Raw genomic sequence first — 15,449 nt, forward strand, 5'->3', positions numbered from 1 at the left:
AAGCTATGAGAATAATCAAATACAATAATATAATATCCACATACAAAAATCATTTGCATTTCTAGATACTAGTAATCAAAAGTTGAAAACTGAAAAAAATTATGTATCAAAAAGTATGAAATACTTAGGGATAAATCTGACAAAGATGTATCAATTATGGTGATGAGTCCATGAACTGTACTCTTTAAATCTGGGCACCTCTTTGTATGTTGGTTATATTTCAACAAACCTATTAAAAAAATGCAAATAAAATACCTCGACTTCAAGGTCCTGGCGCTTGGGATTGTGAATGAAGAAGGTGAAGTTTTCTTCCCACACAGGTTCATTGGTTTTGTACCGAATCTGAAAGAAATAACCAAGTATCAGCTCTGTGGTATTTTCTGTGGAAAAGGGCTACCGAGACTGTGGTTATTCATTTATTGTGTTTGGAAGCTTAGGACTTTAATTAAATTCCAAGACACTTATTTGCTGAGCATGTGCTGTGTGTTAATTGTGAAAAGTGTTCAAAGATGGAGACAGTCCAAAGCTTTTAGAGTGTGTCAGGGAAATTGACAGTTATGAAATCTCAACCTCTGAGCCCATCCCAATGACAAGAGTTCATCTGCTTGGTTTGGCCTTTGTTCTACTATTTTCCCAGGGACCACATAATGCTAGAAGTCAGGAAGCTTCCTAAATTGTGAACATTTTAAAGCGAACAATGGCCTGTAACTGTAAATAATTCCTGAAATATTTTCTTTTAAATTAGGAAAGTGGAACACATTACAACAACAGCAATGTCCTCTGAATGCCACAGAACTGTGTTTGTTGAATTTTAAGGACTGCTGGTTATCTTTCAAACAAAATATTTATAGAGCATTCAAAGGAAACTTAGAAATTTATACCATGTCATTTATCCACGAAATCAAGCAAAAGCATATTATGGCATTTTTAAAATTTATTTTTTGAGAGGGAGACAATGGGGGAGAGGAGTGGGGGGGGGGAGAAGGGGGAGGGGGAGAGAGAAAGAGAGACAAACTGAGCTACCCAGGCACCCCCCTTTTTTTTGTTGTTGATATTTTTAAACATAAACAATACATTCGTTACCCAATAAAGAAGTTTGTTATCTGGGAACTAACTGATTTGAGAAAACGAGAGGAAGATACGGAAATCAATGCCTCACGCCTGCACTAGCAGCCCGCTGACAGTCCCCACCTAAGACCAGTAACAGTGACATCATAGGAAACCAGTCAGCACCTCACCTTGCTCTCCTGGGCCTTGTGTCCAACTGACATCTGGACAAGAGGGTTTGGATTGCTGTTTATTTTCTTCCCTGACTATCCAAAAACAAACAAACAAACAAAAAATAAGACAAAATAAGTAAACATACATCTTGAACTGGGGCTTACTAAAAATGAAATTAGTGGCTCATATGAATAGTCATTTCTAATTAATTCTGACACTTCAGTTACAGGGACTATCTGGGAACAATTTAACTGGAAAATAATTGCTGAGCATATCCAAAGCCATAATTGGGTCTACCATGAAATAAATTAAGAAAATTCCTATTTCCATATGATTTTGAAATGCTAAGGCCTTTTATTTTTAAAGCAAGCTAGTTTGGAAAAATGCAAACTTCTAAATATCTTTAATGCTAATTCCAGCTCTCAAAACTCATGTTACTAGGATAAGAAAATGAGTAAGTGCAGCAAATGGAAACAAAAGCATGAGGAAGGGCAAACATCTGGAACATACACTTCTGAATAGTCCCCTGGTGGGAATAATAAACACACTACAAAGTATCAGAGACATATCTTCACATTTTTAACTTCGTACCTTCTGTGCAAACATGTAGCTATCAGATATCACTTCTTGCTTACCAGCTCCTAAGTAATTCTGACTGGAAGAATAAACATCAATCTAGAACTGCATTAAATTAAGCAGATATAAATATAATGAGAAAAACTCAGGAATAAGAAAACAAATGGTGAGAAGCATACCTGAGCAGACAGGTGAAAGAACATAGTGGGACACAACATACATGGGACATGAGGTTTATTTCTAACTTAGCCCCACAAGAAGATGCAGTTAAATATCTGTGTTAGTGGGAATTAATTAGGTCACAAAAATGTTTTGTTGTTGTTGTTGTTGTTAAGCAATTTTAGAGTCAATCCTTAACACTACAGCAATGATAGAAATAGGTGTCAAATTCATAGGATTATCGGAATATTATTAGCCCAAACATACAGTGATAATCTATTTTCTGGTTCATCTTTTTGGTGTGAATAAATTCTGCAAAACGAAATAAACACCATTAAAAAAAGAAAACATCCAAGGTTATAAACTACTGTGGCAGAGAATATGAACTCTTCACCTAAATCCTTCCTTTACCACTGGAACCCGGAGTTCTAGGTGGGCACGAGTCCTCTGCACATGAAAATTCTATTTCCCAACTTCCCTTGCAATTGGGTGTGGCCAGGACGCGGGCTGGCCTCCAGTGAGGGCGCCCTCCTTTGTGGAGCCACTTTGGCTGGAGATGCTGAGCCGCGGGGCCAAGGCCAGGGTTCTGCTACGCCGGAGGGAATGAAATCGTCCTCTGATATAGCAACTGCTTTGATACAGAAATTGCTTCTTAGCTAGGGTAGGTCACTTCATCTCTGAAAAAGCAGCTGTTTCACTCCTAAAGTTACCGTGCCTTATCAATTTTGAGACACAATTTTTCTTTTTTTTACCTTTCTAACATCTCTTGAAAAATTTATGGACCTGTTTCGGGGCGGATCCCAATTGGGACACAGTTGTTCTTGCCTTAACCAATTTATTTTGCTTCTCTCTTCCTTTTGTTGTGTGCATGACATAATAAAAATCTGTATTTATCCTGAGTCTAAGAATTCTTCCAGTAGACACAAACACTATCAAACCTTAATGGAGCTTTTTTTTCTTAGTGGCACCTAAAATAATGGTGTATTTTTAAACAAATGATGTTCCAGATTCTATGAAAGAGGTTAAATCGTTAAGTCTTGTACCACAATGCAGTAGTCAAAATGCATCAGCCCCAGTCAGATACACAGGTATAATGAAAGTATGAATTTTTATTTTATCTTTTAACATTTTATTTTTTAATTTTTTATATGAATTTTAAGTAGGCACCACAACCAACGTGGGGCTTGAACTCACGACCCTGAGATTAAGAGTCACACGCTCTACTGAGCCAGCCATGCATCCCGAAAATGTGAGTTTAAGTTAGACTGTCTTGAATTAAGTTTCAGTGGTTTACAACTGATTGTTGAGACCTACATGTTTCATCTATTTGAACTTTGGTTTTCATGTTTAAATAATGGCCACAATGCCATTTCCAAGGCCTTGCCGTTACACTTAAATGAAACGGTAAAATATCAATTAAAATGTACATATTATGCTAGCTACACTGAGCACTTTTTACACGCGTGATCTTATTTAATTTACTCGATACTCCTAAAAAGATCCTATCACTTCCAGTCTATAAGTAGCAGAGGACCGGACATCTCACTACAGGTTATACTGAGGAGTTGGGCAAGGCTGCAGTTCAAACCCAAACAGTCTGACTTAGAGCCTTCATTGCAACCATTTCGTCTCGCTGGTCAATGATCCCCAGACATCAAAGAAACGGTGAGGAAAGACTTGATCTAATCCCTTCCAGTGTTACTGGAGCGGTTACTTCAACTACCGTGCTAACCACTACTGCAAAGGAGTAACTCACTGCTGGGTCACACCTCATGGCCTCAGTACAGGTGAGGACTTAATAAATTTACAGCAGAAAGCAGACATTTTGTCAGTCTTCTTCACTCAAAATTTAACTTCTTTTTCTAGATGAAGCTGATTCAAAACCATTCCTTCGGACAGAATTTTCTTGAGACCATTATATTTAAATCCCCGCCCCCCTCCGCCCCAATATTTGATCCTAAAATGTTCGAAAGAATCGGAAAAAAAATAATAAAACACTGTAAGTCATAGAAAACTTTTAACAATTTGGCCAGAAAATACATGTTCATGTTGTTTTAGGGAGTGGAGCTTAGTTTTCAATATACCTCATTTAATGAAACTTAAAGCTTCTCAAAAGATCTGTCACCCAAACCCAGCAGCACCAAAAGCCATGAGGTCACCGACTCAGACGGCCCTAACTCAGCATATTGGAAGAGGTGATTTCTAAATGGATAGTCACAGTGCACAAGGAATACCTTGAAATCATAATCTAAAGATTGGTTATGTTTTTAAATAGACCTTCTATTTCACCATTTTCACCAATTCAAATCCAATTAAAATGCAGAGGATTTAAAAGTACCTTAGATACTGCTGCCTGAGGCCAACAAAACAGAAGTCTAATTTACCATATTGGTACTTTATAAAATTTATCTTCAAAGCTGACTTAATTTCTTCTAACTACTAATTCTTGGGTAAACAAAAAAAGGATCCAACTAGACAATTAATTACTATATTACTATGGGAGACAGTTTGTCAATAAACCCATGTGAGTTAAAATATCATCTCTTTCAATATGTTTCAATTAAGTTTTCAAAGGGAAACTATTAGTTTACCTTTAAAGCTTTCTGAACTGCAGACTTCTTCAAGACATCAGGGTTAAATTCTAATGGGTTACTCTTTCAAGTCAGAAGAAAATGAATATACCAAGGGTTAATAAAACATGCAATGAGGAGTTTATGTAAGGTTAATAATGACACGAAAATTTATGAGAACAAACAAAAAAATCTTTAAATGAAAACCACCAACAAGAATGACACAGTAAAAATCATTTGTAGCACATACAATTCTTCTTTATGCCCAAGATTTTATCTTAGGATAAACCTTTAATCTATAAATATCAAAATACATTTCCTCTGATTACTGTGATCCTTTACGATTACTGTTCTTTCACTCCCACCCCTCTTGTCTTTGGGATTTGAAAAAATCCAGGAGTGACACTTTAAGAAAGGGTTCTGTTTACTATTCTTAACCTGAATAAACTCATGAAGACGTCACCCATGACAACACTAAAGGTTTTATCTGACGTACAAGTGGATGGGCTCAAGATGCCCACGTGGCTCTCAAGCCAAATCACACCCCATACGAGCAGCTGACCCTTCCCTTGCTTCTGAACTTTACCTTCGTGCAAAACCACAGCAGAAGTGGGCCTTTTCCACTTCACTGCCATTCTCTCCCGAGTATCGAACGCAGGGGCTGAACACTTCATTTCAAAAGTGTATCCTGGCTTTAAAGTTCTATTATTACGGGTTTTATGTCCTAGTTTCATTGACTTTTTTTTTTTTTTCCATATCATTACTTTCTTGCCTTCAAGAGGACAAGGCAGAGCTGTCTGTAAGCTCCTTCAAGGACTGACATTTAACATGGAAGATTTTATCATTTCGGTTGTAATTAATTTCAAATGACAAACTGCTTTTTGTTATGTTTTTATTAAACAGCAGACATCATGGTGAAGAAAGATGGACAGCCAACTTCCCAGCCTCCGGTGGCCATGGCAGGCTGGGCCAGATGAGAAGACGGAACATCCAGCCAAAAGGAATTCACGTGACATAAAGGCCAGACCACTGAGGCGGCCTGTGGAGCTCTAAACACTGGACCCACCAGATGGGCCAGGTGAGGCTGGGAACCTCCGCCCTGACATGTGAGGACCGCCAACCCTCAGGTGTCACGGAAACCTCTGCTGAAGCTCACTTTGGGTAGGTGTGATGCACATCTCATTCTAACATGCACAACGAAAGCAAAAGTGAGGAGAGAGGCCGTGGTGTGGGTGGCAGAGCTAGAGAAGCGCTGTGAGATCGTGGGGGGCTGCACAGGCTCGAAAGAGAGACGGGCCAGATCACATGGGGACACTGGGAGGGGGCCAGCGTCGGCCCGGACGTCACGGCACCTTCCAGCCTCGGGCTGCTCCCCACAACTGGAGGCAGTAATAAACTGCAGTGTAGCCGCCCGGACTTTTTAAAGATTTGTATTTTTACGTAATCCGACACCCGATGTGTGACTCGAACTCACAACCTTGAGATCAAGACTCACACACTCCACTGACTGAGCCAGCCAGGTACACCCCCTTTTTGTTTTTAAAGACCTTAAAGTAATGCCACCTGTATTTTTTACAAGTGAAATGGCACCTTGCATCATCACACCCAGTGATCTTGCTACTGTGTACCAAGTATCCAATTTTACGGATACCAAGGAGGCAACAGTGTGAACACTCATCTCAGATAAACCCCACGGACAGCTCTGTGAACTCACAAACCTGAAGTGGTAACAACCTCACTCTACACTAGCATGGGGTAGGCAGGAGGGGTCACAAGGCAGAGTTCAAAGCCCAGCTCTGGTACTGACTAGCTGCGATCTTGGGTCTCTAACTTCTGTCCCTCACACTCTCTGTGCTGCCTCAGCTTCCTTATCTGAAAAGTGATGTGATGGGGAGATTAAACAGGGCGGACAGGGAGAGCCCTTGGAAGGTGTTCAGCAAATGCGTGTTACTATGTAAGTCCCAGGTTCCCAGGTTGGAAAGCTGGCCACTGGAAGCCAGAGAACACCCTCGGCGCTCCAGGGTCACATTCAGCTCCAAATCTGATCAAAACAGGAGGGCAAAGTGCCGACAGTCTGTATCGTCAAGAGACTGTTTCCACACGGGAGAAAGTCCTGTAGTGCCAAAGGTTCCCAGATGGCGGTAATGCATGCATGGGGCTGCAAATTAAGTATCCTGAGTAGGTATAAGGTACAAGACCAACGGGGCTGGCCTTTACCAGAAATACCAACAGTCTCAGCCTTTGGGGGAAAATTGAGAAAGCAATGATTTAACCTGACGATAAAATCCAATTTTCTTTAAAAAAGAAAAAAGGCAATCAAATCTGGTCAAATTAATCTCATAAAACACTGTGCTGATGCCTATGATTGAATCACTAAGCAGCACTACTGTATGATTTTGATAATGTGGGAGGGAAGTTGGTTTTGATAAGCTAGCAATGTCTTAGCTCAAGATCATAAAGCAATTAAAAAATCCTGACACAAGGTCAGAAATATTTCCCTTTAAAGAAAGCAATTACTGAATGAGGAAAGGTAACTTAGAAAAACCACTGCAGACTAACAGAGTTTATGCAGGAGGGTCACACTGTTGTCCACAGCAGCTTACAACCGTCACTAAGAAACACCCAAAATATAAAGTCATTTCATAACTCGAGAGTTATAGAGAATGTTTGCCAACACGTACCAGTGACCTCATCTTGACTTTGAAAACACCTCAAATAGCAACAAGCAAGGAGAGTGAGGAAGGAGACCACGGTTACCATTTCCTACCCACGTGACTCTCAACAGCTCACCTAACCCATCAGGGTCTCGATGTCCCTCACGGATAAAATGGGGCAAAATACCTATTATTCAACTTTTGCCCCACCCTTCTTTGATAAGAATACACTGAAAGTGCACGTGGAAACAGAAATGAAATCTCTTCGAGAACACAAAGCATTACTACCACTGTTAGATTCAAGGGCTGAAGAACTTTATGAATCTCACTAAGTTATTGAATTAAATCAGCCCAGAAAGAGTAACTTTCTAGACTAATGACTAAGCCATCGGTGACCTTCTTTGACCCTAAAGCAAGTAAAAACAACTGTCTGCTACAAGCACCAAGAAGAGTAGTACCAGGAATCAGGGCCCCAGAGCAAGACCCCAGGAAACAGACGTAAGAAGGTCAAAGTCAGCTTCCCAAATAAGTGGGTTAGAAATGCTCAGTTATCCTCTCCTGGATATTCTTTAAGTTCCTTAAAAGAAGCTGAATCATAAACTCAATGTATTTTGTTCTCCCTTAGGAGCTCTGGTTAAAAAGAGGAGAAGGCACGTTTCCAGGGCAACAGCTGGACATCCGTCTTCACTGACCATCCCCACAGGTACAGCTGGCACTTCAAGGAAGGCCAAGTTCTGACACTTCTGTGTTTCATCAGGAGGGAAAAGGAGATCTAAGGACGTTTTCTGAAAGCTTGCAAATAAACATTTACATCTCACATTGAGATGAACCCTCAGAAAATCGGCTTTAATTATTATGGTTTCATTTTCCCCTCAGAAGAATTTTTATCTTTATTTTTTTATGGGCCAGTAGCAGCTTAGGAATGTCAGGATTCTTCACGACTCACCAGATTTGTTCATCTCATCATCAGATGTAGTCACCAAAGTTGGTTACAGCAGTGTTACTTTTACAAAACAAGCACAAAAGAAACACACGCACAGTAACTGAAATCATGCAAGAAAATTAAAAAAGCATGCCACATCATTCCACCATTGAATAGATGGTATTAGAAGTTCCAGCCCACATTCTAGCAGTCTCCATTAAAACAAAAGGAAGAAAGAACACTGGAGAACTCACAAATAGTGCTCTATAGACTGAGGTAGTATTTTCACAAAACACTAGTCCCGACGCTCGCCTCTCTTTTAAGTAGCCACACCCAAAGTTTCCCTCGTAGATACTCTTAGGAGAGTGGAAACAGGAGGAGAAAGCAAAGAATGGTGGACCGCGGTCAGTGAACGCACAAGAAGCACTAATAAACAGGATTGCAAAAGGCAGAGTCAAAGCATCCCACAGAAACGCAGGAGAACCGGTGGGCAAACGCTGTCGTTTAACTTAAACACCCGAGAGGGCAGCGGTTTTGCAAAGATCCTTTGCCTCTGACACACAGAGCATACTTCATGCACAGAGTGCCATTTTAATAAAAGGTTAATAAATTCATTTTTGCTTTTGTTTTGCTTACGTGGTATTACTCAAATTTCAATTTAATGACAAAATACACACTTCGAAAGAGGCCTAATTCTTTCTTGCCAATTCACTTAATACTATTCTCCGTATCCTAAAATATATAACAAATTCACTTCCATCAGGCATTATAAAAGACTGTAAAACAAACATTACTGTGATTAAAAACCAAAAAGTTCTACTGTATGAGAAATTCTGCAGGAAGGTTAAATAACAACAAAACAACTTTCCCCAAATTGAGATCGTTAACGGAAAAAGTCAGAGTTTGAATTGGAAGACTGGCCAAAAGGTTAAGTAACATTTTAAGAAAAATTAAGAATTTATGAAGTTAAAATTAGTCAAGAAACCTTCACTGAAAGAAAGAGTACAGTTGCATATAATTACACAGTGTTCACTACATCTTCCCAGTATAAAAACAGATCAATTACATTTTGTCAAAAACCTTAACTAAAACACAGGGATGCACAAAGTACATTTACTTTGCTTTGAGCTAAGTGCAAGTAAAGTGCAATTTTCAGAGCTTGAAAGGCACTGGAGGAGAAGTGGGGTGTGCACTCCGTGGGCTTCCGCGGGGAGGTGAGACGAGGACAGTCTGACGTGAGACGCTTGGATGCAAACTGTGAAGGGCAGTAAACACTCTGCTTTCTCGTCTGTCTCCACCACGTCGATGCCAACAAGGAGAGGACACAGGGAGACCACATGCAAATGCGCCGGGATGGATGAGCACTTATTACAGGCTTAGCAGGAAAACAGCCTGCAAACCTCAACAGAACTGGTCTGGTGTTTAACACAGTGAAAGAAGGCAGGAATGACCATCCGCTGGGTATGGGAACTGGCACTCAAAAAAAGTGATCAAAACAATGTAACATTTATATAATGATCACATTACCCTAAATAGTGGATTTAAAGTACGGTGGTGGAGGATCCCGTGAGACTTCACATGAACAGAACGGTGGGATTTTTCTTCCCCACAGCTGTGGTCATTACCTATAAAAGCTGCACTTCACAGTGTTTTCTAAGAGCAAACAGTTCTGATGCAAACAAGCAGGGGCTCTCCCTCCGGGCCGTGGGAGCCAAGCGGGACAGGGCACCAGGGGCTCCAGCCAGCGCCTGTCCTACCAGGCTGCCCACCGGCCGTCCTGCCACGCCACAGCCAGAGTGGACTCTGGGGCCGTGGACAGAGCTGCTTTGTTTTATTCCCATGCCAGAGAAGACAAGGTCCATCCCTAGGGAACTCCATTTTAATAATTAGTGATTTTCTACGGAGTATCTTCTTCCCTACCAGGCACATCCTTTTCTTATGTAATGGAGATTTCTTCATAAAGCATGTCAGAGTAAAGATAACTCTGAACATTCTGGACAATCAGTAAGATGCAGAAACATAAATTACACTCATGAAGCAAATACACACTGACCCCTCCCCTTTGCTGTTCTCCTGGGAGCAATACTGGTGACACGGTGTGGCTCAACACAAGATCTACTGCCAGAAAACGGGCACCCAAGGGAGCTCCCATGGCATTACCTACCGGAAGGTTCCTTGCTGAATCCAAATACAAGATCAGCAACGAAGAGGAAAGACCATCATTGGCTTGGTCTTTGTCAGCCCTGATGTCTGTCAGCACCTACAAGGAAAGGACAAAAAGCCTCAGCAGGTGTGTTTCCAGAAGATTTTAGAGTACTTCTACCTGATTATGTCTGTAATGCTCAAGAAAATAAGAAAGGTGGTGAAATAAACCACCCAATATATGCAACACAGAGAGAATGAAAACACTAAATATATTTTAATGACAATCTACACAAATCAGGGGCGACTGGGTGAGCAGTCGGTTGAGCCTCTGACTTTGGCTCAGGTCATGATCTCACGGCTTGTGAGTTCGAGCCCCGCGTCGGGCTCTGTGCCGACAGCTCAGAGCCTGAAGCCTGTTTCAGATTCTGTGTCTCCCTCTCCCTCTGCCCCTCCCCCACTCATGCTCTGTGTCTGTCTCAGAAACATAAAAAAAATTTTAAAAAAATCTACACAAATCAATTAAATAAAGCACAGGTGATCTGCGGCTCGCCAAACCCCCAAAGTATATCAAGCACAAAACGTGAAGATCTCGTAAAGCAGGTGGGAAGGACCTATAAATCCTTCTTTTAAAACATTCCGGTACCTTTAATTTACCCCTGATGCAACTGTAGTGACTTAGAGCACAATAATCAAAACCACTGCTGTAATTTTTGTAAGCCAAGTAGCTATGCAGTCTAGAGATTCTAATCTCAGCTGTCAGGGGAAACACTCCATCACGGCACCTTATCGAGGTTTGAAGCATTTGGCATCAACGTGAGCCACTCCAGTTTCAAGTGCAGCTTTCCTCTTGGGACCTCGTCCAGGGTGAACCACTGAAGAGAGAATGTGAACGTTCACAACAGCTCTCCTGAGTCAGACTTTCCAGTCAAGCAGTTTCCACAAGTGTTACGAGCCGCTCCCTGGGAGGCACTGACTGTTTCTGATTACTGCTGAAGGACGGAGTCCTGCCCGATCTCTAATGAGCTGACGACCCCAGAGAGCAGCCGCTGGAGCCTGGCCAGGGAGGGTGCTGAAGGCTTCACTAACATTACCTCACTGAACCCTAACAAAACCATGGTGGAGTAAACACTGTTTTCATCCCTAATGGACACACAAGGATTCCGACGTGCTCCAGTCCTGTCCAGCACCATAGGGCTTCTATGTATGGACCTGAATAGAATTTATGGGCCAAGAGATAATACAACATGGATACCAAACACTGAGTTTCAATATCAAATTCACGTTTGTTTTTATTCACCACTATATACTTCTCAATAAGAGTATCCAGCTGTTTCAGCTTAAAGATCACAAAGCAATTAATCAAAGCTAGTCCCCAAATACTCGGCATTAAGGGGCTGCCACAAGTGCACAGGAAGGAGAATGTGTTACTTTGGAACAGTGGATCTCAACATTTATTTGCTTCCTTATGTCCTGCTTGTCCCAATCACACCCATCTTTTAGAAGCCATCTCAAAATTTTCCTCGCTTTTAACGCTTTTCATTCTGATGGCAATGTCCTGCTTGAAAGCAGTGTCTGCTTGTGAGTTCCCACTGCGTTTGTAGGCGGCGCTCATGTGACAATTTCTCCTCGACCGCACAGTCCTAGCTGTTATACCTCCAGCGCCTTGAAAGCCCACTTTTAGGAAGCTTCTCACAGGCCTCTGCCCTGACTCCCAGAGTGTCGTGCTTGTACTCGTGAATTTCTAACATATGCTGGGCTCTCAATACATGCCATCTGACTGGGCTGTCAAACTTCTTTCTTTTCACTTTGCTAACACTGAAGGGCCTAAGTTCTCAGTGTTTGTGAAGTGACCATTCGGTTCTCGGAACACAGTGGGGACGGGCAGCAGGTCTGTCACTGGCCGTGAAATGGAACAAGAACTCAGAGAAAACTTACTTCATCTAAAAGGCGCTCCTTTTCAACTTCAATAAGATCAATCATAAGACTATGGAAATAACAACACAACAACTTTAGAATATAGAAACATACTTCTTAACACTGAAATAACCTTAAACATTTGTCTACGAAAAAGTACACAGACATGCATCAAAATGCTAGAGTTTATCAACAGACAGACTTCGTTCGGAAGCTTCCTCAGGTTTATCTCAAAACTATGAAGGGAAGTAAGGGACAAGCGGGGGGTGAGTCTCTGGGAGGTCAGGACCCTCAGTCTGGCCAAGCCAGGATGACAGTTGTAAAAAAATGTGGTCTTCCCTATAATGTAGCTATTTACAGAATATGAAAACGCCAAAAATGTGTGGAAATATTCAGCCTTCCTGTCCGACAAGCTTTCCTTTGGTGCTGCCGTCCGTCACTACAACCTTCCCATCCTCACTCCTCAGCTCTGGACCATCAAGTATCTGGAGCCCCACAGAGGCCTCTGGCTCAGTCATCTCCCAGAGCCCCTTCTTCCCCTAAACACCCTGCTCTACGGCAAAGTGTGGCACTCCCCCCGGAAGCCAGAGATGACGAGGGTGGGAGAAGTCCGCTCCTATTTTCGCTCGTAAGCTACCCCTCCTCCTGCCCCTACCCCAGGTCAGACCCTCACAGCTCTTTCCTGGTCTATCACCATAGTCCCCAGTCTCAGTCCCCGCCACTCTAAGCCACACGGTGGCTCTACTAAAATGCAAAATTGATCTGTTTACTGCCCTGCTTACAATATTTCAGTCGCCCCTTGTTAAACCAGCTCAGGAATGAATTCTGAAGTCACAGAATACACAGGTCCTTCTTGATGAGGCCAAGCCTGTCCAATGTCATCTATACCCGTATCTTGTTGGCCACAAGAAATTCAGCTAAATAATAAAGACTAGGTTTAGATGTATTTTTCTAAAAGCTCATTTCTTCAGCTGTACCGGTTTTCAATGTAAGCATACAAATCAGTATTTATTTTTCCAATGTGTAGGCACAATGTAAATTACTATCCCCCCTGCTCCCTAAAAAACTCGACAAACTGAAAACGTTTAAAACCTCATTTCTACACCCTAGAGGGGAGCTGCCTGTGCGGCGTGAAAGCCGGAGAGCTGCACTGGCCTTTGGGGCCACGCTCTGATGTGGCTTATGAGCATTTGAATGGGGCCGAGTACAACCACTGAAGCGAATTTCAAATTTTGTTTAGTTCTAATCAATTAATTTAAATAGCTACACACGGCTAGTGGTTGCTGTGATGGTCGTAGATCTAGAATTTTCCTTCTTATACTTAAATGCGAGAGAAATAAAACATACCTCAAGAAGTCTAAAGTGAAACAAATGTTGTATCTAAGAGCCACTTAACAATACACGTTACATACACATACACCTATTTTTCAAAGCTGCGGTAGTTTTAAGTGTGACTACTGGGAAGAGTGTTCTCCTCGCCTCAGGGTTTACCTTCCTAAGAAGTCATCCTTGTCCGGGTCTTCGTCAAAGAGCTCAATCTCTAATTCCTGTCCGGGATGTTCATAGACTAAAGCCTGAAAAAATAACGAGTGGTAGTTATCTTACATTTTTACTAACGTCGGCACCTGCTGAATATGAGGATTATGGTAAAGAGCACCGTACTAGTTTTCTCTTATTAAGTGGTTAAGCACTTACATTTTCTCATTGTCAAACCACATACGCTTCTCCGTGGGAGATCATTTTGAAACATCTGCCCACATAGTCTACTGTGTTTCCAGTTACCTGGGATTAGTCTCACCGAGTCAAGTTCCACCGCTCAGGAAGGAGGTCACAAGACAGCACCCACAAACAGAACAGGTTAGCACACCTTACTAGCCCTGAAGTGGCTGTGTTCAAGTCCTGTTCTTGGGATAACTACTAGTGACCCAAGTACCACCACTCAGAGATTAAGCCATCCGGCAACAGCCTGGACCGGAAGGATGGGAAGCTGGTGACGTATAAGCCACACAACTGTTCCGAAGAACAATTCTGCAAAAATGTATCACTCCTTTACTCAAATTGTACTTCATGACGCAGCAATGACACCTTGACGAGCTTCTTTGGAGAAAACTTGGTCAAGTGAAGAAAAATATATTCCTATGACATTGTTACAACAGCGGTTCTAATGCTGGAATGAATAGTCAAGATCTCTTTTGGGTGAAGAAGTGAATGGCAATCACAAATCGGGTCCATCTGTATTTACTAACATGTAGAGATGTCCAGATGTATTAAATGAGAATTTACAAAATGATACATAATTAATCTCGTATTTGTATGTTTACATATGTTAACCACATAAAACATTTTTCACATGAAAAATATTCTGTTAATTACGTATTGCGATGGTTTCACGTCATCAAGGTTTAAAATTTATGTGTCGTTTATGTGTTGGCATGACAACAATATTGTGAGGAAGGGACGGAAAGGGGCAATTCTTTTTAAAGATGGGAAATTAAAGCAAAAAGGATTTAAATTACCCTCTACACCAACCACACGCCTGTGTTAACAGGAGCGGACTCAGAATTTGGAGAAGCCAGGCGACACCACTGGGCACATCTTACCTCGTATACCTCGTTCCACTTCGGACTGAGGTTCTCTTTGATGACTTTGCTTTGGAAGATCTGGTTGCCGACTCGAATAATCCCATAGGGGTCCGACTTTCCCTTGACGAGTCCCTTAAGGTAAGTATCTTTCCCCTGAAGGTCCTGAGCTTCGATAAAATGTATCCTTAGGACACCCTGAGAGAAAAGGAGAACCCGTGGACTGTTCACTGGTTCACGTGACAGGGAACAACGCTGTGTACACTCACCGTCCTAAAAACAGGACGGAAGGGAACAAAACAAAGACCCTCTTGTCGTGCGGCAAAGCAGAAAGTAAACCTGGAGCACGCAGGTGGCAGCGCTGAGGAGAAACTAAAGCAGCACCAGATGACGGCACTGGAGTGGTACTATTTTCAGTCAGGAGACCAGACCAGGGAGAACGAGGTGGGAGTCGGTGGCCCCACGGTGACACTGTGCTCCAGGAGCCTGAGGAGCCCGAGTTACAGAGCCTTACGGGTCACCAACACAGCCCTATGGCTCGGTGCTACAGTAACTGGTAACTAACATAGGATGTCTCAGACGTGGTACTAAGCCCTTCATATGCAATGATTACTTCCAGTTTTAGAACAATCCTATGAAATACAGTCGGCCTTGGAACCACATAGGTTTGAACTGTGCAGATCCACTCAAACGTGCATTTTTTTTTTTT

At 42.0% G+C, this 15,449-nt stretch overlaps 1 protein-coding gene across 6 annotated transcripts in view; it reads right to left on the reverse strand.

Annotated features, from left to right (window-relative positions):
* Positions 1 to 15,449, reverse strand: part of ESYT2 (extended synaptotagmin 2) — an 81,192-nt gene that overhangs the window by 12,742 nt on the left and 53,001 nt on the right. For 5 of the 6 annotated variants that reach the window (XM_049642213.1, XM_049642211.1, XM_049642215.1 and 2 more), the window contains 8 exons: positions 14,762 to 14,938; positions 13,653 to 13,735; positions 12,183 to 12,231; positions 11,030 to 11,119; positions 10,267 to 10,362; positions 4,548 to 4,610; positions 1,239 to 1,313; positions 256 to 342 (listed from right to left, as the gene is read on the reverse strand). In XM_049642213.1, coding sequence (XP_049498170.1) covers positions 256 to 342; positions 1,239 to 1,313; positions 4,548 to 4,610; positions 10,267 to 10,362; positions 11,030 to 11,119; positions 12,183 to 12,231; positions 13,653 to 13,735; positions 14,762 to 14,938 — 720 coding nt within the window. The remainder of the gene's footprint in view (positions 1 to 255; positions 343 to 1,238; positions 1,314 to 4,547; positions 4,611 to 10,266; positions 10,363 to 11,029; positions 11,120 to 12,182; positions 12,232 to 13,652; positions 13,736 to 14,761; positions 14,939 to 15,449) is intronic. The other variant, XM_049642212.1, reaches the window with a different exon arrangement.

The sequence above is a fragment of the Panthera uncia genome, chromosome A2, assembly GCF_023721935.1.
Source record: "Panthera uncia isolate 11264 chromosome A2, Puncia_PCG_1.0, whole genome shotgun sequence".
In the NCBI taxonomy this organism is placed as follows: Eukaryota; Metazoa; Chordata; class Mammalia; order Carnivora; family Felidae; genus Panthera; species Panthera uncia.